The 22,083-nt window shown below is 42.6% G+C and overlaps 1 protein-coding gene across 1 annotated transcript in view; it reads left to right on the top strand.

Moving 5' to 3' along the window:
* The first annotated feature begins 6,088 nt into the window (after positions 1 to 6,088).
* Positions 6,089 to 22,083, top strand: part of LOC110980623 (transmembrane protein 151B-like) — a 34,063-nt gene continuing 18,068 nt past the window's right edge. The window contains exon 1 of the mRNA XM_022237478.2: positions 6,089 to 6,627. Within this exon, the coding sequence (XP_022093170.1) occupies positions 6,589 to 6,627 (39 nt within the window). The 5' untranslated portion in view covers positions 6,089 to 6,588. The remainder of the gene's footprint in view (positions 6,628 to 22,083) is intronic.

Below are 22,083 nucleotides of genomic sequence, written 5' to 3' on the forward strand. Positions count from 1 at the left end.
GGACATCGCGTCCAAAACGTGTCCCGTGTATGCGTATTTTCAGGAGTGTAAATAACAATGGAGCTTTTCAAAAAACGGTTTAGGTTTTTGTGCTTCAATCGTCAGATTTCGAAGAAAAACTGAATTCTGCACCAAGAATGGATAAATTTGGAAAGAATAATGGTTGAGGTTTAAGCAGCAGTGAATTACTGGAGATCAACGTCAAGTTTGGAAGAAGGAACAGAAGGAAATGTGAGTCGCACTTTTTTTAGTTTCAGAAAGTTTCTCAATCTGTACTTTATTTAGCTTAACTTTAAGCCTATATAGGCCTAGTAAGAAATGTATGACAGTCTATCTAGCCTATCAGGCTTTGTATATGAAACTTCACAATCTCGAAGCTGGCACCGTGTAAAATGTTACTTATTGGCAAAAGTGGTTTCAAAAACTGAATGACTTATTTGTGGGTTATTCTCCCCAGATTTCACTGGAAAAGTTTCCAAGACAGCCATGATTCGTGTTTGTTGGATCTAAAGACGCACTGAACCCAAATCGTGGGTTCAGACGATGTGATATGAGTGACAGAATTCTTCTTTGGGACAGAGATGAAACCAAAGTGACAAGCAGAGTGCTGACGTTTCTGTCGAATGAAGTTACAAACAAGGCAATTCAAAGTCAACGCAATGAAAGAAACTTAGTTTATGTAACAAAATTATTTGTTCTCAGTTAAAACTGACTTTTTTATGCCGAAAAGTAGTAGCATTTTTAAGTCAGGTTGGGAACTCAACTTTTTAAGATGATTAATAAGTGTTTGTTTTAAAAACGGTAGGAAGTTAGTTTAGTCGCTTATTTAAGGCTGCGCTCACTTTGTGCTCACAAAAAAGATTCTCACACTTCCGTATGCTGCATGTCGGCTTTCAATCAAATTTACTCAATATATGAATGAATTTTATTCAGTCCCATTTTTCCTGAGAGTGTAACTAATTTAGAATCCTTTTATTCATTAATTTTCTGTGTTGGCTCATCGAAACCAGACGGAAAAAACACATAGACAGTTTAGACATCATATTTACCGACAAAACCTACTGCATGTCCTGGTGGAATTCTCAAAGTTTACACACTGAACAAATTACGATTGAACCGACCCAAAGTGAAAATATTGCTAAAGCGAGACCGCAGACAAAAGGTGTAAAAAATAAATTAAAAATAAACACACACAGAAACAAGTTAACATTATCGCTTTCGAGTGGGTTAGTTAATAAGAAAATGGTCAGTTATTTCCGGAAAGGATATTCTTGCATGTTCTGTTTATTTTCGGCTTGTTTTCGGGAGGGAGGCTGAGGACTTAGTCGTGCATCATCCCATGAGAAAAAGGTTATGATGACCAGAAATGCACAGCATACAGCAACACACTGTCCTCCTGAAGCGCCACCATTGTTCGGCCGCACATTTTGTACACAATGCGCGATTGGTCGATCCTGCTTGAAATCTCCAACTGAACTTCCCTTTCTTTGAAACAATCTTTCTCAACAGTAAATTAGAAAGGAATTTTAGGAATTATCGACAAATAGTGCAACAAGATCGAGCAGAGATTTCTTGTGGAATTTGTGTGCGTGTGGAGGGTGTTGCATGTATGATACATACCCAATCTACGTGTATCAGATCTGTGTGCAGAAGTGGCATACAAAGTGTGGACCTCTGCACAAAAGAAGTCCACAAAATGTAGGGTATGATGGCGTTGTGTGGACTCGCACACGTCACACACAATGTTTCCCCCCTCTGAAGAATAGTTTCAGTGGCATTTCGGGGTCAATGTTATGTGTAGCAAAATGAAGAGGAACAGTCCTGGAAATCATCATCAAAATTCCCTCACGAAGGAGTTATCCTAATTGGAGGAAAGGAGCATTTTCCTCAAGTTTCCTTAACCACAGGAGAACAAAGTAATGTCCACACTTTGTAAGTGAAACAGGTATGGGTGTATGACCCGCGTTTGAACCAGGCCACAGTGAATGACCGCATTGTAGTCCAGACTAGCGGTACGTTCTGGAAGTTTCTTGTAAGATTAAGTAATACTAAAGAAGTCTATTTTAAGAAACTTCCGTAATGAAAAGAAATTTCTGGAAGAGTTGTAGGCTATAAGGGGTGGGCTCTGGAGAGACAGAGGGAGAGAGGGGGAGAGAAAGGGAGACATACACGCACACACACACATATACATGTAGACACTGCAGATGGAGGGTATATTTCCCAAATTATCAGACGGAGGACTTTTCGTCCATGTGAGTGCAGTCTATAACACCAAAGTCATCACACACAAGTTCCTGGTTGTTTGAGCCAGCAAAATTAGGTTGCATTATTGGCGTACAAGAGAATGGCTGGTGCGGCATGTCACAGCTTATCTACAGCTTCATTGTGTTACGACAAAGTCTGTGCTATTCCTCCAAGTTCGGGTCTGCAGTGCCACGGTGCAAGCTGCTTCGATGTCTGGCCTGCTTGCCAGAAACTTTCCCCATCTGGAAAAATCTGCGCAGGCCCTCTTGGGCGTTTGTCTTCTCTGCTGTAGTCCAGGGACGGCTCTTCACTCGTCTCGATGGCGGAGAGGGCTCCCTTCTGCGTGAAGCAACATCACCAGGAAGCTGTCTATTGAATGTAGAGGCACAAAAAGGGCATTAGAAATGTAGGTGACAGCTCAGCAGACAGCCCGCTCGTGTGACAGACAGAGACAGACAGCCTGACAGCCCGCCCGACAGAGAGATTTGCCAAATCTTATTCTTTTCGACGGATTCATCGCAGGAGTCTTCACTGGCTGTAGGCCTAACTGCTTTCCCCACTGTCGCTGCTGTCCTCTTCACTGGTGAAGCCTTCTGCTAGTAAACAAAAAACACTGCAATCAATTAGTACACATACATGTAGGGGTATCTGGCAGTCTCTGCTTGGCGTTGGGGTGGGAGAATGAGGGGGGGAGGTGGATGGCAAAAATGGAACATTATTTTTGGAGTTCTTTGGGCCCGATACATTTATTAGGGTGATTTTTGGTCTCTCCTTTCTTTGTACTGGTCTGTCCTTCCTTTTATGGGGGGGGGGAGGTGTGACTAGGAAGAAAATGTTTCCGGCAAGGTATGATGCCCTACAAAGTGTGAGTCTGAGTTTGGTTGACTTGGTTTGAAGTCAAGCGTTGGGTAGATGGAACATGGGAAACATTGTTTAAGTATAGGGTGCCCTTACCTCCAGTTACATGCATGTCATCCAAGGATTTACCCTGCTGTGAAGGCAGGTTGCCCCTCTCCAAACTCGGGAAAAGTCTTTAATGCAAGAATTTGAGATGCAGTTGCTACATGTTTACGAAGTTTGGTGGACCAGATGCTGGATGCATTGTCAAGGCCAGCCTTATCTGCATATGCCCTTAAACAGTCACTCCTTCGTATGTGGCCTCTCCCGCCATAACAACACCGTGCGAACAAGAAGTTGTTGTCTTGGGCTACTCCAGCTTCATGTCTCTTGGCGACCAGAGGCCCACAGGCATGATGGCAAGGTGACGCTGTGATGCTTTTGGACAGTTTTGGGGGCTTTTATATATGTTGGAGTTATGCGTTCCCAGCACTTGGCAACGTTTATTGTGCTCACCGATCCGGACCAGCCCATCGGCCTGCCGGACACCAGGCCAGCGGAGCAAGAGAGCTAAAGAGGGCGCTATTCCACCCAGGGATGCGCCGGAACTGTCCATTTACAGCGGGTGTTTTTAAACACCCGGCGTGTTGAATGAGTACATCGAGAACGGATTCCAAACGCCTTGAAATTTAGCTGACCATCATAACTGCTGACTGTGGCCTCAAATTTCACCTTATTGCGAACTGAGGACGTCCTCGATTTACAATCTCACCTCTATTCGTTTGCTGTGTTAATACATAGAAGAGCTCCGTCTGCATCTTTCAGAAGTACATGTACACATACAAAGACAGATTTTGGAAGGCAATTCTACTGTATGCGGGCTGTAGGAAGTCTTTTACTTGTTGACCTACTTCACCATTTCAACCTGTGGTGGCGGGTCGTCTGTGGAGCGACACTTGTAAGAAAGGTTCGTCTAGACCAAGTGAAGTGAAGAGCTGAATTTTATTCCGGAGTGTGTGAACTGAATCCAGTTCCTGTTTGTAGGATCACTAAGTCCCGTATTTGCGACGGTCATCACACCCTCGCCGTTTCGTCTTGAGCCCGGTAATTCTTATTGGACGTAGTCTTCGTCCCCGTTGCAGCTCATTTTTGCACTTCCAAGGACTGAACTGTTTTTCGCCATCTTAGGAGTCTAGCATTCTTCACCGTTGTTGACTGCCAAGCTCTCGCCAGTAAGATCATCTTGTTTATGTAAAATATTTTCTCGATTCTGTATCCTTATTGTAAACTATCAGCATTTTCTTTGTTATTTTGCTAAGTGCAACATTCTCATTAATCATAATTGTTTATTTGTTCCTTATATCAGTGTGATCTTGTTTGATTTCTTTGTTGAATCGGATAAAATTCAAGCTTTAGAGTAATTGCCACTCTTAAATAGTTTGGAGTTTTTGGATCGGAACAAGGGGTGGTTTCTGAAAGGTCATCCTTGTGTGGAGCGTGACAGCGCAGGGTCCAACGTCCCATATCAGTCAGGGGCACGGACGTATACAAAAAACCTGGACTCGCAAAGCTTGGTGCGCATAAAATTAGTGACTTGAAAAGTGGGGAGGATGGTTATATTTGGTAATCCCACCCCCCCCCAAAAGAAAACCAGTGTGGGGGATATACCCCCGACCCCGGGATCTCCTGCCGTGGATTTATCCCACAATAAATACTAGCTCCAAGTGTATGTGATGAGTTTAAAGGATATTAGAATAATTGTTATTTATTTTTTCATACCCAGTGCCACGATTTGTGGCAGTTTGCCCTTACACACCGCGATATCCAACGGAAATCATCACAGTCCCTTTCAGATGAAAACTATTTTGAAAGGTCAGCATTGCATTGTGGGTAAGATATGGCCCTGATCCTGTGCGCATGAGTCTTGTGCACGTATCAGTGCTCCTGGTTACCACAAACACAACAATCTATCCAATGGAACTCCAATAAAGGGACCACAAGCGGCCTTGAATAGTACGGCGGGCAGATTGTGACAGATATGTAGGAGGTTATCTCAAATCCTCAAGAGGGCGCACTTACATACGCGTCGTTGTCTAGAATGGAATCTTTGATTATTATCTTTGCCAGGTCTCCACCTGTGCGTCATTAATTTAACTGTGTGTATGTATGCATTGTAACTGGTTTCTCTGCCATTGGTGGTGTGCTACACGCAGCCAGCCCTTTCCACTAAAAATACCAGCATCATGATGATTAAAGCCTTCAGAGATAAATTAATGTATCCCTAAAAAATACATATTAAATATAAAGAAAACCGAATTGGCGTACAGTTAACTTGAAGTAAGAGGGATTGGACCAGATGCGGTTTTACGGGGGAGGGGAGTAAAAGGGCTTTAGCCCCCGAACATTTGTCTAGCCCCCATGCAAAAAAAAAAAAAAAAAAATAGACGTAGCGAAGCTTAAAAGGTGACGTAGCATGTGAAGGGTCTTGTCCCCCAGCTCTACAACTGCGCCTGGATTGGTCTGTTTTTGACGCTGAGAGCCACAGTAAGACAGTTTCTCTGAGGTTTTACCCCTCAAAATAACTGCTTGGGGGTGGATCAACTGACAACATGGAGTTAATCTCTTAATCACGTAGGAGGGGAGGGAATGGACCGAAGCGATGCATCTGTGCCGTCGATGTGAACATGCTCCCTCAATTTTCCAATTAAAAAAAAATAAACGCTTCAAAGTAGCTATATAAATCTTGTTGAAGAAAAAAATAAATGAAATGACTGCTGGGCCAATGGACGACTCAAGTTTCCATTTTCTGATAAATTAATCAGTTTGCATAAGGCCTGTAATTCAGTATAATTTCACCATTGGCTTGTTGCTAATGCGTTTTACGTTATACGATACACTGATGCGGGGTTGATGGTGATTTATGGTGGTAAAATGGCCAGTTCCATTATTCACGACAATGAATAATTTATCTCAGCATTAACTCCGACCGGACAAAACGGTGGAGGCATGGCTTGTTTAAATTCTGACACTTGCTGTCAAGCCTCAGATGTGGACGGACGCTGCTCACGGAAAAAAGGGGCGCTGATTGTCGCTGAGAGAACGGACAGCGGATTCGCTAGTAGCTGTTGTCGGGGAAAGCCACCGCGCAAGATTGTGTTTGTTGAGGAGTCGAATTTGGCATTGCCGAGACTTGGCTGCTTTCTCTACCGCCGCGAGACCCGAGTTGAGCGCATAATGCGCGAAGCGGACTGATCGGCCCGGTGAGTGGGTGTGCAGATTTCGTCGGTGTGAGGGTTGCCAGGGCTGGGTTTGAAGCAACCTTGGCTCGATGCGCCGTCCAGCTTCGCTCCAGACAGCTCAGAGGATGCACCCGTCAATAACAGACAGGTGATTACAGTCCTCCCCCCAAAAATCATGATCGCACACGGGGAGACAACTCACACACAAGGCTCGGTATTTGCTGCGGGCATTCAACGCTAAGATGACGAGGCATAGACCGGCGATGCAATGACGAACAATGAGCAGACTGCCTCCTCGCCTCTCGAGGTAAGACCACCATTTACTGCCCTACTAAACGCTTCCTTTTTCTCCCCCTAAAAGCCTGTATTCCCATTTTGCAATTCCCCACACGTTTCGGCGCCAGGCGGCTTTCTGATCAAAATGATACTGTCATTTCGATTAAAATACTGCCACGCACGCACGTGTGTTTATCGTACGCTCTGTTATTTCATGCCAACAGTAGTCGGTATTCAATAAAGGCGCATATTGCATCACTGATGTTGGAACGTTGTCATTCTGATTGTACTTGCACTTCAAACTGTAACCTCGTTTTCAGGAGCACTAAAATATAATCTTAATGTATTCGTGGATGTTGGCAAGTACATCCTTTTTATAGATTCCAAATTTTAGGCTTAAAATAACCACATGGATTTCTTGTGGTCTTTTTCTGGAGCTGGCCGATCTAACAGTTCACTCATTCTCTGTTGTCGTAACCTACACAGTAAACTGCGGACAGCGAAATGCATAATGGAGACTTATTAGGCAGGTAAACAGTTTGTGTTTCATGAAAAAGTGGCCTTAAAGCTCATCTGCTCAAAATTGTACAAGCCTCATTTAAGTTTATTGATCTTTTAAAAATTGGCGAAATGCAAAACCGAGCGTCCCCATAAACAACATTCGAAGCCGACTGTCGAAGTCATTTTGTCAGTGAATAGTTCCTCTGCTGTGCAATTTAGCTGTTTGTCTAAGTGTCATGCACTGTGCAAATTTTCTAGGTCTACTCCTTTCGCTATTCCCTACTGGCTGGATTCAGCCGTGCCCGTCGTCAACACACGAGACAAACTGGGACTTCTCGAAACGTGTTAGTAATCATGTACCAGGGAGTCATTTATTTCAAACAAACAGCATCAGACAGCAGGACGTTTACCAGACAAGAAAAGAATTCACACTTTGCAACTGAGGAGGCATCTGATGATTTTGGTGAATAGAGCAGGGAGGCTAAACTCGTTGAATAATAAAAAGATAACATTAGAAATTGAAGATCTCGCGTGATATTAATTAGGTCATTTTTCTGTTGTAGGCACAAAGAGTGATCTTAAAACGTCAATTATCTTGTCTTTATTGTAATCTCCTATTTTCCCCACAAGTTTTTAATGTGAAAGTGTTTCCTTGAAGTCTTATACTGTATCACATAATATATTGAATTCCAAATTTCCAAAAACCTTAAGCGAGTGGTGGATTTGAGCCGCATGTTAATTAAATCATGCATTTAATCTTGACCCTGAAGGTTGCCTCACACCTTTGTGAAAAATCTGGGATTCGTTCTATCCTTAAAAGCGACCTGCAAGTTTTACACATTGTTACCTTAATTATTTTATTGCAAGAGCATATGTGTGCTGGGATGATGGTGATTACGATGTAGTACAATTATCCAAAACCTATTCGATCGATACTGAGGCCCATCTCCCCTTCCAAAAGTGGATGGATTTATACATCACACCCCTTGTGATCCGTGGTCTGGTGCTGCAGTGCTGTAAATTTCCACAGTTTTTGTTCCTAAACGTTCAGCTCTTTGTTTACATTTTGTCTTCTTATCCATTAGCGGGATTAAAAGTTTTCCATAATCTGCTTGCCCCTTTCCGCTGAGAAACTTCATCCCAGCTGAAAGCTTAATCTTTCTGCAAAAGTGTTGCAATCTCATCAACAGATCTTTCTGGAGGGCCCTTTTGATTTAGCGTTGTCTTTGTTTTTAAGACAGTGCGATATTGCAATCCTCTGCAACTTGTTTTTGCCACTTCATGTTCAAAGTGCCATTTTACGGGGCGGTACATTTTCGGTTTGAAGAACCAAGACGCAGTAAACCGCCAGTGTATTTTTGAGGAGGTGCAAGGCCCACATGCATAAGGACATTCATAAGGGCATTCATAAGGAGAGACGGAATTTGTCGGTGATTCGGCCAGGTGGAACCAAAATCTTCAGGCGGACTTCTCATCAAATGTGACGTGAAATTGTCTGGATTAGTTATGAGTTGTTTGCCCAGGGGACCATTTGTTTTACGTTGTAAACCAGACAATTGTCAGCTACTGAGTTTTCGAGTATGAAACTGCATTGTGGAATGCCTTGAGAATGAGCTTGTGTGAGAATTTCAAATGCAAGTTGAGACTTTTTACCGTTGTATTGGGTGTACATGTTGTGGTTTTTCAGCGCCGTACATACATGGTGATTTAAGTCACGAAGGCTTATTATTGGTTAACGTTTAGTTTCACGAGGGGCACATTTCCCGGAGGTGGAGAAGATATATCCCCACATCCTCACATACATCCTTGTGCGGTTCCTCTTTTGTTCTCACTTTTTTGGCCGAACTCCTAAACCCCTTGCGGGGCAGAGACTTGCTCCTTTTGGGGTCTCTTGTTTTTACCCGGGCGCTGGGTCCCTTATAAGATGTTCTTATCTCTGTAAATATTTTCATTCTGCCGTTTAACTTTTTGACTTAAACTTTTTTGTGAGAGTTCGCACAAAAAATTGGTACCGAAGTTTTATAATCATTGACGCTGGCCTGACATGGACCACAAAATTATTGTCCTTATTCTTTAACGTCCACGATGGAATACGAATCCAAGTACATTTTGGCCCTGTAGACTGCAGAATTGTACTTACATATCCCCAGAGTTATTTGTGTGTGTTGACCAAAAGGTTAACGGCAGACTGAAAAGAAGTTGCTATTAAACATAAATTCCGACCCTTAAAATCTGTGAAGCACAAGTATCCTTGGATTGTTTTTTAAATGTGCAAAGGCAGGAATATTCTTTTTGCTGGAGGTCCTTAAAATTAAAGATTAAACATCTCCAAAAAGAGCAGCCAGTTGGGGGCTGAAATGTTTTTGCCTAGATCTCAATGACAGAACTCTGCAATGGTAGAATAAATTTGTGAAGGCGATAATGCGCTCTGATAGGGAGGGATACAACCTGGAATGAAACATAATGAGATCGGCAGGGCTCAAAATTCTTCCCCTAATTCTCGTGCAAAGAGTGCTGACATTGCAAGCGCTTAATGTTTTTTCTTCAAGTTCAGTATTGGCAGGCTCCACATACCGAAAATAAATAATGGCGCGATCGGCTAACCTCAAAGGCTGGAAAGATCTTTCTACTCCATAACAAACACACCACCCCCCCTCTCGAAACTTTATACAATGTATATCTTTTTGCTGATAAGAAGCAAAGTATTACTTTGTGGAATGCAGCGTTTAAGTACTCTACATCAGAGAATTAAAAAGAAATGTCTTAAGCAGAAGAGTGACACAACATTTAATTTTCCCCGCCGTTCACTGTTCACCGAGAATTTTATTTCCTATCCATGGACGGTTGTTAGAACACCATTCTTGTTTCGGGGACTTCACATTTTCTTCGCATAGGTTTTATGCCACCATGGGGGCCACAACATCTTGCTGTGTGCACAGACCGTGACAGGTCTTTTGTTGTAGAGGAACGCAAGGGAACGGGAGGGCCATTCTCACGCGTGCCAAGTGGAGAAGCTTGAACAAAAGAATGCGTTCCTGGCGTTCATACGCGTGCGAACGGTCTCTGTATTTTTGATGCCGTCCTACTGCGACTGGACGAACAGCTTTCTTGAAGTTATGAATTTAATACTATAACAAAGGGGAAAAAAGCAACAGGTTGCTGAATTCAGCTCTAGAAGTAGTGACAGTAAATGACGTCTAGACAACCGGTTAATTTAGTAACATCACCATAGGGTTTGCCAAACGATCAATTCCTTTGCATAGGATTAATACGAATTCAGCCAATTTAAAGTGACATTATTCAAACAAGGCAGGGAAAAAAAGCATAAAAAACGACAGCAAAACAGAACAACGCTAAATAAAATTGAGGGCCGGTAAAGTAGTGATCAGATATCGTTACATTGATTTGATTTCGACTTTCCAAGGGAGTTTAGATGGTCATTTTACTGGCCGGAGTGGACATCGAGTTTAATGGTTACTTCTAGTCTGTATGGCGAAGCAGGGATTCTCTAGGGCTGGCTGGCGACGGGAAGAGTTGACTACAGCTTAATGAGTGCTATATTAAATGACAGTCCGGCCGACTTGTGCCCATTGGAAAAAAAGAGCTGCTGTAAGCGGTAGACATGTTTCAGTCACATGATTCAAAAGATATTTTTGTCTCTGAAGACTTGATATGGAGAAAGCATGTTGTGAACAGGCTGCCTTGGAGTTCGGCCCATTATTTGTCTTTGTCTACACGACGAAACTGTTAATCTTTTTTAAGTCACTTAAACCCTCATCACACTCAAACACGATCTTACCACGTTCTAAACAACCCGGGAGAGTGGCGAGTCGTAGTGAGAACTTGTACATCAAGAACTCAGTGTGAATCGATAGCAATGTGGTTGGGTCTTCATGGACGGTGAGGTCATGCCAAAATTTTGAGTAGGCCTATGCCCCAAATGGCAGCATATTGACAACCTACCGAAGACGGCATACATTTAGTCTTAGCGTATCAACATTCTTGGAGGATCTTTATAGGCGTGATACAAGCGCAGCTATATCGGGAAGAATTTTATGCCGTTTCTACCAGAGAACTGCTGGGGGTACAGTGTTTCAGCCATTGTAAATAGGAAATACTCAGAAAGAGTGATGGCTGCTCGCTACAAGCGTGGCGCACACGTGACACACGCAGCAACAACATATTACCATCGTATCGTAATGTTTTAGGTCATAGTACAATCGTATCGAAGTTTTTTACATGGTTGAACGATCCTATTGCATCTAAGCAGAGTCGGGACTCACGTTCCCTTTAATCGTGCCGAGAACGTAATGCGAACTTCAGACTAACCGGCAGCGCATTAACAAGCGTGATCTTGAAAGAACAATTTACCCGCCCAATTTTCCTAGTTTGATCCAGTCCTTGCCATGTTGTAATGAAATTTTAAACGTAGCGACGTCTTCCTGGTCGTCGTCAGAGTGTGATGGCGCATCAAACAAAGAGGGAAATTTGCGAAATTCTGACACTGTCACTTTAAGGAAAGCGAGTGATGGCGTCTGATTTCCCTCGATGATATATACATTGGCCGCCCGCTCACGCAATGTGAGTATTTCTAATGATACTTAAGCCGGACCGGACGGAGTTGTTCCCACATGCATGGGCACGTGCGTACTTATCCGTGTGGACTAACGCATCTGACATGTGTTGGGAACGAGGTTCCAGTTACACCTCTCATCCACTCACGTACGTGAGCACTGTCCAACCTAGAGTGATTCAGCAACACGTTGTGCAGATCACTTGCAGTGATTTTTTTACCCAAACGAATTCACACTATCATACCATGGAGGAGGAATCGTTTTTAATGTTTTCATCATTAAGACAGGTCTGGGGGAGTTGATAGATCGAATGTATTGGTGGCCACAGACGGTGTTTGGTTTTGAAAACCATGATTCTTCCGTTGACCTTCTTCTTGTACTGTCCTGAAATAAACCTCGTTCTAACAATTACTGCAGCTGCCATTTTCCCCCAAAAGCCTTGGTCTTATCTCTGATTTTAGACAATTACCAATAGATACTGGAAGCACAGTTCCACTTTTTTCCATTGAATGACAAGAACACGACAGAAAATGCTTCGATTTGACTCCCAATAAGACACACCGTCTGCTTATATCCCCTACCTGTATTTCTCACTAGTGCTTCGCTCACCACTGACTCAGCGAGCATGGCGCCAGCCCCTAGGCCAGTAACTCTCTGCCATCAAACGCAATTTGCTTTAATTCAGATCGAGTCCTGCGTGCGATTTTCATTTTCATTATGCTGGCGGTGAGCTATAGCGCGGCTCTTTTCTAGTGCCTGTGCCGCCCGCCGGATGCGAGTAGAACTCGGGTGGAACGAAGCGAGCATGCCGCCCTGCCGCGGCTGAGCACCATGGACCGATAGCGCGCTACAATCGATAGACCGTACCTCTATCAACACACCGGTAGCTCCTCAGCAAATATATCAGATTTATCCCAGCTTTATTAGTCCCCTCTTTGCGCCCTGATGGACGCTGAGGCCCAGACGAGCTCGCCAGATTTAGGACACCAATCACAAGTTGCCCTGAACCACTGGCCGAATTATTGGCTTTTTTTCCGTCTAAGTCCAAAGCCACAGCAATGGCTCGTTTGAGGGTTAACTGGTGGGTACAAAAGTGACAGAAGGCATTGCGCATGCGCCACGAAATGCCCTCTTCCTGTCCAGACGTCCTCGCTTCATCAGTTCAGCAATAGCATTAAATGTGATCGAGATTTATTGCAATGAGTTTTTACAGAAGTCGCGAATTTTAAGAAATATGTTGATTTGTTAATGTCCCGGGATGACACTGACACAGGAAAAGCCCATGAAGACTTCGATATTAATTTAGAGAAGCCACTTGATCAAAACGTGGCATGGAGCAGCCGCAAATTAACACAGTTTGCAAGTCGTAGTATTCAATTCCGCATAATTTTCACCGGTCATATTAATTTGGTTCCATACAAAAGGGGAATATTTGAAGGGCCCCCTTTCTTGCCGCAGAAAATGAATTCTCTTTACTGTGTCGACCCTGAAACAGGGGTTACAAGAATACTCTTGTCGGCTTCCAAACAGTATATTTATTAGATGTTTAACCTATCTCTGAAGATATCGGTCATTTCACGTCGTTTATAATTTGAAAACTGTCCGAGTTTGCTGTTTTACATAATGTTCTTTTATAGCTTGACACCGGCCCTTATTAACAAAGCAAAACTTTGCAGAAAATTGCACAATTATTTTGGATGGGTTCTGGCTGGCAGCAAGTACACAACGTTGTGGTGCACAGTTTTAGGGAATATCGAATAATCTACGGCGAGCATCGCGGCAATGAACAGACAAACAGACAAGCGACCTCTTTACCGTCATACGATTTCTCGCAGGCATGTTACCCATGATGCATAGCACTGTGATTGCTGGAAGATAACCGAGTTCAGTTCCCTCAGCTTGAGGGCAGGATGGGACAAGATACCAAGTCAAGCCGAATAATCCAATAATTCTTGAGAGTACCGATATTGTTGTTTTTGACATCCATTCAATATTATTTACAGGAGCTTGACAGGATGAACTGTGGATATATACCATTCTGATCCCCACCCCCCGAATGCAAACTGTACAAATTGGATGTAGCTTTTGGTTTGCACAACGCTGCTGATTCAAGGAAGACATACCCTAAACTAGATAAATTAACGCAGAGGCTTGTATCACTTTTTGGTCATGGCTATGAAAGTTATAGTAACGTAAAGACAAGATATCTTGAAACATCAGTGATAAAACGAGGATTTACTATAAAAGTGCATGAAACATTAAGGTAAAGGAAAAATAAATAATACTGAAACGTTTTATTTCATGGTTATTTTTTTACAAAATTGCTGTGTGAACTCAATTATAGCAAAGTTTGTCTCAGTAACGTGATATGGCCCAGGAATTCTGCCGCCAAATTTCGCTTTGTTTTCGGGTCAACCGAATGCTATATTGCTATAAATAGCCCTTCAAAACAGTTCCCTCACGAGTTTACTTCAGGTCGCCACAGAATAGTTCAGTTAATATTTAATTTCATGCATTATCGCTGCATGTTATAAGCCCGTGTCTTCTCTATTTCTTTGATGGATGACGATTCATTGATTCTCATGCATGACTTGAGGCGAGACTACACACGCGGTGTAACCCCGTCGAGTACGGCAGTAAAACACAGTATTGAACTTGTTGCAAAAGAGATGGAGACTGCAATAACTTCGTGCGCGGTGCATTAAATGCGTTTTAATTGCATGACGAACGTGCGTACACTGAAAGAACAGACGGTTCCTGTCTCGTCTGACGTCGTCAAGGTCTGCTGGATTGAATTTTTTTCAGGCAGCAGATTTTTGGCCCGAAAGAATATCAAAACTATGCAGTTGAAGCATTATAGAAACAGAAAATCCCGTCACTGGGTTGTCAACATTAGAGTTACGCAAAAAGAAACTTGTTTTTTCGGTCTGACTGAGTGGTTCATACCTGTATGTTAAAAGAATTACCTAATTTCAGTTGATTTCTGTGTTTTAGTAGCGGTCATTTTTAAACGGGATTATTAGCAAAATGTTTATAATAAGACTCGAAATAAAAAAATGGACCTAATGTTAAAATGAGAAAGAATCGTAAAGGAAAACAAACCACGCTGTTATGAAATGTGGGATTCCTAGTTCCTTTTTCAAATGAAAAAAAGTTTCATTATTATGTTCGACATCCGAAGATTCCAATATATTATTGTAGGGATCTGGGAATTCCCCATTTAATTTAGCGAATTGTGTGATCTTTGAACCTTGTGCACGTCTTCAAGGCGTGATTGGCCCACGTGGGTGCACAGAATGTACAGTACAAGTATTTTCTGTAAGTCTTGCCTGTCGGCCGGAAGTGGCCTACAATGTGATACTTTTTGGCGGCACTGAAGTTGGGCGAGTTTCCAAGTTTTTTTCGGGAAAGCTGTGTGCTGTGTGAGTCGACTGGGTGGATGGACGTTGTTATGGCTCGGCCGGGAATCACATAGATTAGCACCGGTTTAATTATCCAAGCAGTTGTGATTATAATAGAAATCCAGTCCGCTTGAACACCCAAGTCTTTCAGTGTCTGCTGAACTTTCTTTTTGCCTGCCTGGCCTCCAATTCCCCCTTCAGTGGCGGACGGACCGCCGCCCCCGAGCGATCGGCCAGGGGGCCGGACCGCTACAAAAATGGCGTCGTAGACAGGATGGAGGCTACTGTTTTGGCAGGCATGTGTGCTTCATGTCCGACCCTGCCTGATGTCTTGGACAGTTACGGTGGCTTCGTAGTGAGGTTACACGATTTTGACCATGGAGGTTCTTCCGAATCATCAGTCCGGACAGTCCCCGATGTCCATGTTACGGCTGCTTTGGTGATGCATAGCTGTGGACGGAAAGGAGACACAAGGCTGTAGTTTTTCCGGTCTTTGCCGTTTGTAGTTGGCGGTGATCAAGCCCAGCTAAGTTGAACTTCAAGCTAAATATTGGACTTGAACACCCCGGGAAGCCGGAGTCTACAGCAAGGGTCAGGAACCAGGTGATTCCCCTTCTGATGGAGTTGTTGTCTATAACACTCAAGTTCGAACTCATAAATATTGTAGTTCTTGTTAAGCTGTGCACGAGTACTTATTTAGCCTACAACTGTTATTAGTTTAAAGGAAAATTCCGTCTTACTTGTTATTTGTGAATTTCAAGATAAGCTTTGTGACAATGTCATGATTTATTCCTTGTATTTTGGGGAAGATTTGTGAAGTTTTTCAATGTGCTATCCATGTAGGTCTAGGGCTTTTGCTTTAGGCTGTTTTTTGTATTTGCCATATGTTTAATGGCATACAGTATGTTGAGCACATTTTTTAGAAGTGCCTGAATGTTAGATTTGCACTTAATTTCCCCATTTCTTGTCATGGCGGTTTGCATTTTACACTCCAGTACTGTGCTTGCCTTATCAGTTTATATTTATAGATTAAGGTCCATGTGTGAGTAGCCTATGTACATGTACATCATGTATTACCATTGTGTGCAGTATGTTATCATGTATCCCCTTATTGACGGCCTTCTTGGTTGCGTCATTGTACCCTGCATGTGAAGTTTGACTTCACCTTTGTAATTATGGCTGCACTTACAGTGCTTAAAGATGCACTTGCCATTCGTAATGAAAGGCTTGTGGCAACTGTGGTCCATGCAGTCAAAGATTTTGCTGTAGAAGCCACAGTTGGGAATTTGTCAACTCATTCTGAAGTTGATTTTGATAAGGTCATGGGGGACATTTTAGGCATATTTGCTGATACAAATAAGTTAATTATTGAGAACATGAGCCCCCTATTTGAGCAAGAAGTTGCAACTGTTATACCCACTCTGGCTCTCAGTGATCCATGTAATAACCATGGTGTTTTGGAGTGCAACGTTGATCTGCCCACTGTAGAGTTTTTTAGAGATGATGATTTTGAGAATGTGTCTTTTGAGGGAGATTGTTCTGAGGACGAATTTGAAGATTCTCCTGTGTCTCGTAATATTTCAGAGGAGGGGTGTAGTGTTGTATCTCCCTGTCCTCGTTCTGTTGTTGAAGAGGGAAACAGTAGTACTGAAGACCCTCATTGTTCCAAGAAAGAGAGTACAGTCATTGTTGAATGTCCTCAGATTGTTGTTACTCCCATTGTTTCTGAATTTGATGGTGTCGTTTTTCAGAGTGCACCCTGTGAGTTGCAAAATAGTACACCTTCTTGTGAAGACACAAAATGTTTCGCATCTCTAGAGCTTACTGCAGATGGGCATAAGTGTTGCAGTGAGGTTTCACCTGTCAAGTTGGTGAACCAATCGTGTTGGCCACAGTTTTCAGTAGGATCAGTGGATCCCAGTTATGTTCTGTCATGTACAGACACTAAGGTATGGATACCTTCCCTTGAGGATAGGACACAGGAAAAAGCAGGGAAGTGGTATCGTGGGTGGCCAAATGCTATAACTTAATCACTAGCCTGACAAGGGCTGCCTGTATAGCAGGACATGGTGATGACCTCCCTTTGTCAGTGCTGTATAGAGTTGTGATTGAAAACCGAGTTGTGTTGTACTATCACTTCACTTGTTTGAACTTTAATATGTGTAGCAAATATCCATCTGTTTGAAAATTGTGTGGGTTTGAAGTATTTATCTCCCATAAGTCAATTTTGAACAACTTTTGTGGTTACCACACGTAATATACAGTGTGATGGAGAAATGTTGCTAAATACTTTCAAGTCCTTACTGTCACTGTTATTAGGAATGGGAATCACTTGACATTTTCCTCTTTTGACCCTACGTACTGTAAGTGACGGGTTTTTGCATTGAGGTGAATTGTATGCCATTGTTTGGGCAGTTGGTAAATTCCAGCTCACTTTCCTCACTTTTAAATAAGGGGTTGTTTACATTCCCTAGTCTGATGTGAGACTTTGTTTGGCTTGTCACCATCTTTTTATAATGCCAGTTAAGGAAATGTCTTATTTCCCTATTCCATTTGTCCATTATTTAACCCTGTGTACTATTAGTGGCAGGTGTTCCAGGAGTGCCTCAGTGCAAAGGGTAAAATTGTGTTTTATCTGAACAGTTGATGAGTTCAGCTTGCTTCTTATTATTGAGCAAGATTTGCAATGTTCTCCTTGTATGAGAGACTGCCACACAGTACCGTTGGTTGAACATTTTTGGGGTGAGCGGGATTGTTTGCTAGTTTCTCCATCTCATTGTTTGTCATGTGTATTAAAGCACTTTTCATAACCCTGTATTTACTAGGATTGGGACCACTCGGGTCGCGTGGTCTTCAAGCAGGGAACATGTAGGGATCTGGGAATTCCCCATTTAATTTAGCGAATTGTGTGATCTTTGAACCTTGTGCACGTCTTCAAGGCGTGATTGGCCCACGTGGGTGCACAGAATGTACAGTACAAGTATTTTCTGTAAGTCTTGCCTGTCGGCCGGAAGTGGCCTACAATGTGATACTTTTTGGCGGCACTGAAGTTGGGCGAGTTTCCAAGTTTTTTTCGGGAAAGCTGTGTGCTGTGTGAGTCGACTGGGTGGATGGACGTTGTTATGGCTCGGCCGGGAATCACATAGATTAGCACCGGTTTAATTATCCAAGCAGTTGTGATTATAATAGAAATCCAGTCCGCTTGAACACCCAAGTCTTTCAGTGTCTGCTGAACTTTTCTTTTTGCCTGCCTGGCCTCCAATTCCCCCTTCAGTGGCGGACGGACCGCCGCCCCCGAGCGATCGGCCAGGGGGCCGGACCGCTACATTATGTCCACTCTGCTGAATCGTTTCGCATGAGGAGCGACACTGTCCAAGTACGAGGTTTATTAACTGCAATGATTACACTATTATACGGTCTGCTGCATGTTAACCGTTCAGACAAACGAAGCTTGTCTGCTTTTACGAGAGTACCACTTTTCTCCAACCTGTGTGGATCTATATACCGAAGTTTTATGTTAAAACTGGTACGGATATACAGCTAATGGGAAAAAGAAACTGTTTTGTTGATTACACCACAAGAAAGAAGATTGTTAAGTCTTCAACATTTTGGAGAGGGATTTGACCGATCTCAGGGGGATTCTCACCCAAACGAAATCATATCAAAATATCTAAATAATAATTATGTAGCAAATTATGGCCACGTCTGTAACTTCATATTCGAATTTCAGTGTCGTGAATTAAATTTCCTTTCTGCTACAATACATCAAATTGTATCTGAGGCCCAAATGTGGTGTAATTCGTTTGAGTTCAACATTAAACACTTGAAAGTGACCATAGAGCTTGAAGTGAAGCCAAGTCCGAAGAGGAGGCCGGGATTTAGAAAAAGGCCCTCGCGAAAATGATATAACACCTTTCCAACATGACAGTCACCTGTGTACTGTCGACCTTGTTGCCGACATAGAAAATGCACAAGACGGGCTCATGAAAATCATTAGGCTGGTTTGACCAGCTCTGGCATGCAACCGACACCTTTCGCGGATTCTTGGGCTCATCTGGTCTGCGCTATCTTCGATTTGCCGCTCATACCGTGGCGCAGTTTGCGCGGTGACAATCGCTGAGCCATGAGGAGAACATTTACCGCTTGGCCGGCTGCGCGATGCAAACAGCAGCGATGATTGTCATTAGTTTCCAGGGTGAGCCAAGATTGATGAAGTTCTTAGTCCCGTGTCGTAAATGACACGGAGAAAAAGATTATACTTCTATCAAAAGTATATTATTCGCAAGTCATACGAGTGATACGGTCTACTCAATAAGCCCAGGGTAGCTTTAACCGAACGTTTCCTTGCATTAAAAATAAAATCAAATATCGTGTCCAATGTTCACTGAACGTGAAATTTGATCCCCTGTAGAGCTGTACTCTGAGAAGCAGATGTAGAATATAATCAGTAATTTATTTAAAGTGGTCCTGCAATAAAGTAGTGGGCTTATTACACAACCCATGATGCCACAGAGTCTACCGTCCAAATATGCACGAAGCCTGTGTGTAAATCAGTTTTCCCTCTGAAATGTTCAACCAAGATTTCACATCTTTTTTGAACGACGCAACTGGTGCAATACTAACTGAATTGCCAGTCTGAAGAAAATCTGCCTGAGCACCGGAATAATACGTGAAATGTAATTGAATTTCAACGATCTGTACCGACAGCTTCACCGAAGTTTAATGACATCTGAGCTGACGATACATACCCTGGTTTGCTTGGCTTTGCTAAAGCACGGGAGATTATACTGAGAGCCAGAGCTATCATTTTGTCCAACTCTTAACAGGAGAGACTCCGACATTTCACATGTTGGTTGCAATCGATGGCCAATGGCTGCCCGAAGGGATCTATTGTACTTCCGGATACTTTGCCTGCTCGTTCCAAATGTCGAGGGAAGAGTGAGGGGAAAAAAGAAAAATGGATTGATGTCATATATTTCACCTGGTGTCTCCGATCTGAGAAAGGGAAACTCTTGGCCTGGCCGGGCATCCTCTGGCAAGGCTTGGGGTGAGCAACTCACGAGGTGGTTTCCATTTACCATCCGTCCTCTTGTCGACCTGCCATTTTAGTTGTTTCTGCCGACAGCGATATTGCAGATCGATACGTCATAACTAACACACGTCCCAAGAAGGTAGGTACTTTGCGGTCAACGCAAATAGCCCACAGAGATTAAATGGAATTGTCACAGTGAATATGTAATCTATATTACATGTGGGCTCGAGGTTGTTTCCTTGAGGTTGCATCTCGGGTCTGAGGGTTACTTGATTAACCCACTTCTGATGAAGTTGAATTGAATTAGTGTAGGTTGAACAAGACGCTCGAAGTCGAGGTTAAGAAGCGTTGCAGCTTTCAGTCTTCTAGGTTTCAAGAAAGTTGATCATTGTTAATCTATGTCAAATGAAATAACAAAACAACAAAACAAAACAACAACAACAACAACAGCAGCAGCAGCAACAACAACAGCAGCAGCAACAACAATCCTTGTTGAAATTTCCTAACTTTCTTTTGCTTTCTAAATGTAATTCCAAAAGTATTTAATTAACTTGTAGTTTCGAATGTGACGAGAAAAAAAATTACATTTCGCATGCTTATAAGGCTTTACCGGGAACAGGCAGTAAAAATACTTACTAATAATATACAAATTGTTTAAAAGACATTTTCTCGGCAAGAGTTGATACAGCAGAATTATTATTCCCTGTCCTTACTAAGCGAGGAAAACTGTGCTTAAAGCCATTTATGTAAACTGCGTATTCGTACACATAATGCGTGCAGATTCCGCGATTAACTGCAGGGCGTCTGTGTCACGAACATGGGAATGTTTCCAATCAGCGGGCACATACTTAAAGCAACAGTACCAACTGACAGCTATCAACCAATCCGTGCCTTCGGTCTTTCTGATCACCACTTCCAATTGGCTGACACGCGAGTCCACGGCGTGCAGCATCACATCATGAGATCTTGAGCTTGTTCCACTATACCACAAAACTGTGCGACACCCTTTGCGTTACGAGAGGCACGAAATAACTTCATTTCTAAATAGGAAGCTCAGTAATAAAATAAAAATGAAAATTTAAGCTAAAAAAAGCAGAACAATTTGAGGAGAGTACACGCCACCCGTAGGGTACCGTAAGATACCAAATGATTGTTTGATTTGAAAAGCTGTTTATGTTTATCTGCGTTGCTCTGTGTGAGTAAACTGTAACCACGGAAGAAAAATGAAAATGGCGGCGATTGCCTAGGCAATTTTGATGTATTAAGTTCATCGGTTCTGTTATAAATCCTGCTACTTCACCATCGAGCTAATCTCAGTGGTGCCACCATAAATTTGTATCCAAACTCAACTGCCCGACAAAAATCCACACCGTTTTCGGTCGTCATGCCTTTTAGCTAGAATTACCGACGTAATGTGACCATAAAATACCTAACCTACTGTTGATGTTAAATCTTCGCTTGCAATTTGATGATAACGCTTCACTGAAATGTAAAAGATGGGGCCAAACATTAATAAGGAAATACCACAGCTTTAATGAAAGAGGGGATTTAACAAATAACATAAAATATGTCGTAGTCACACCTTAAATACGTCTACTATCCTCCATTTGTGTTGGCAAATCCCTCACAGACATTAATGGTCTAAGATCACAACTCAGCGCCAATCAAGCAATGCAACAAGCCACAGCAGCAAACTGCTGCTCTTTACGAGAAATTTTATTCTAGGCGTGCTAAAATGAATCCAATTTTGTCCAAGCTTGGCCAAGGTAGGTCTTTCAAAAACGTTGCATTTCGTTTTTGTTTGGAAGTAATGGGAGAATTTCTTAAACAGCATATCAATAATAAAGACAAGCCAATGTCGTTTTACCCCACAGTTAATATGAAAGTACCTTACAAGTTTGAGCAAAATTTATTATGGTGGAAGAATAATTCCCAGAAAGTGTTGAACGAGAAAGTGTCACAGTTGTTCAGTTCTTTTC

The sequence above is a fragment of the Acanthaster planci genome, linkage group LG01 (assembly GCF_054643075.1).
Source record: "Acanthaster planci isolate LZ-2023a linkage group LG01, COTS_SCS, whole genome shotgun sequence".
NCBI lineage: Eukaryota > Metazoa > Echinodermata > Asteroidea > Valvatida > Acanthasteridae > Acanthaster > Acanthaster planci.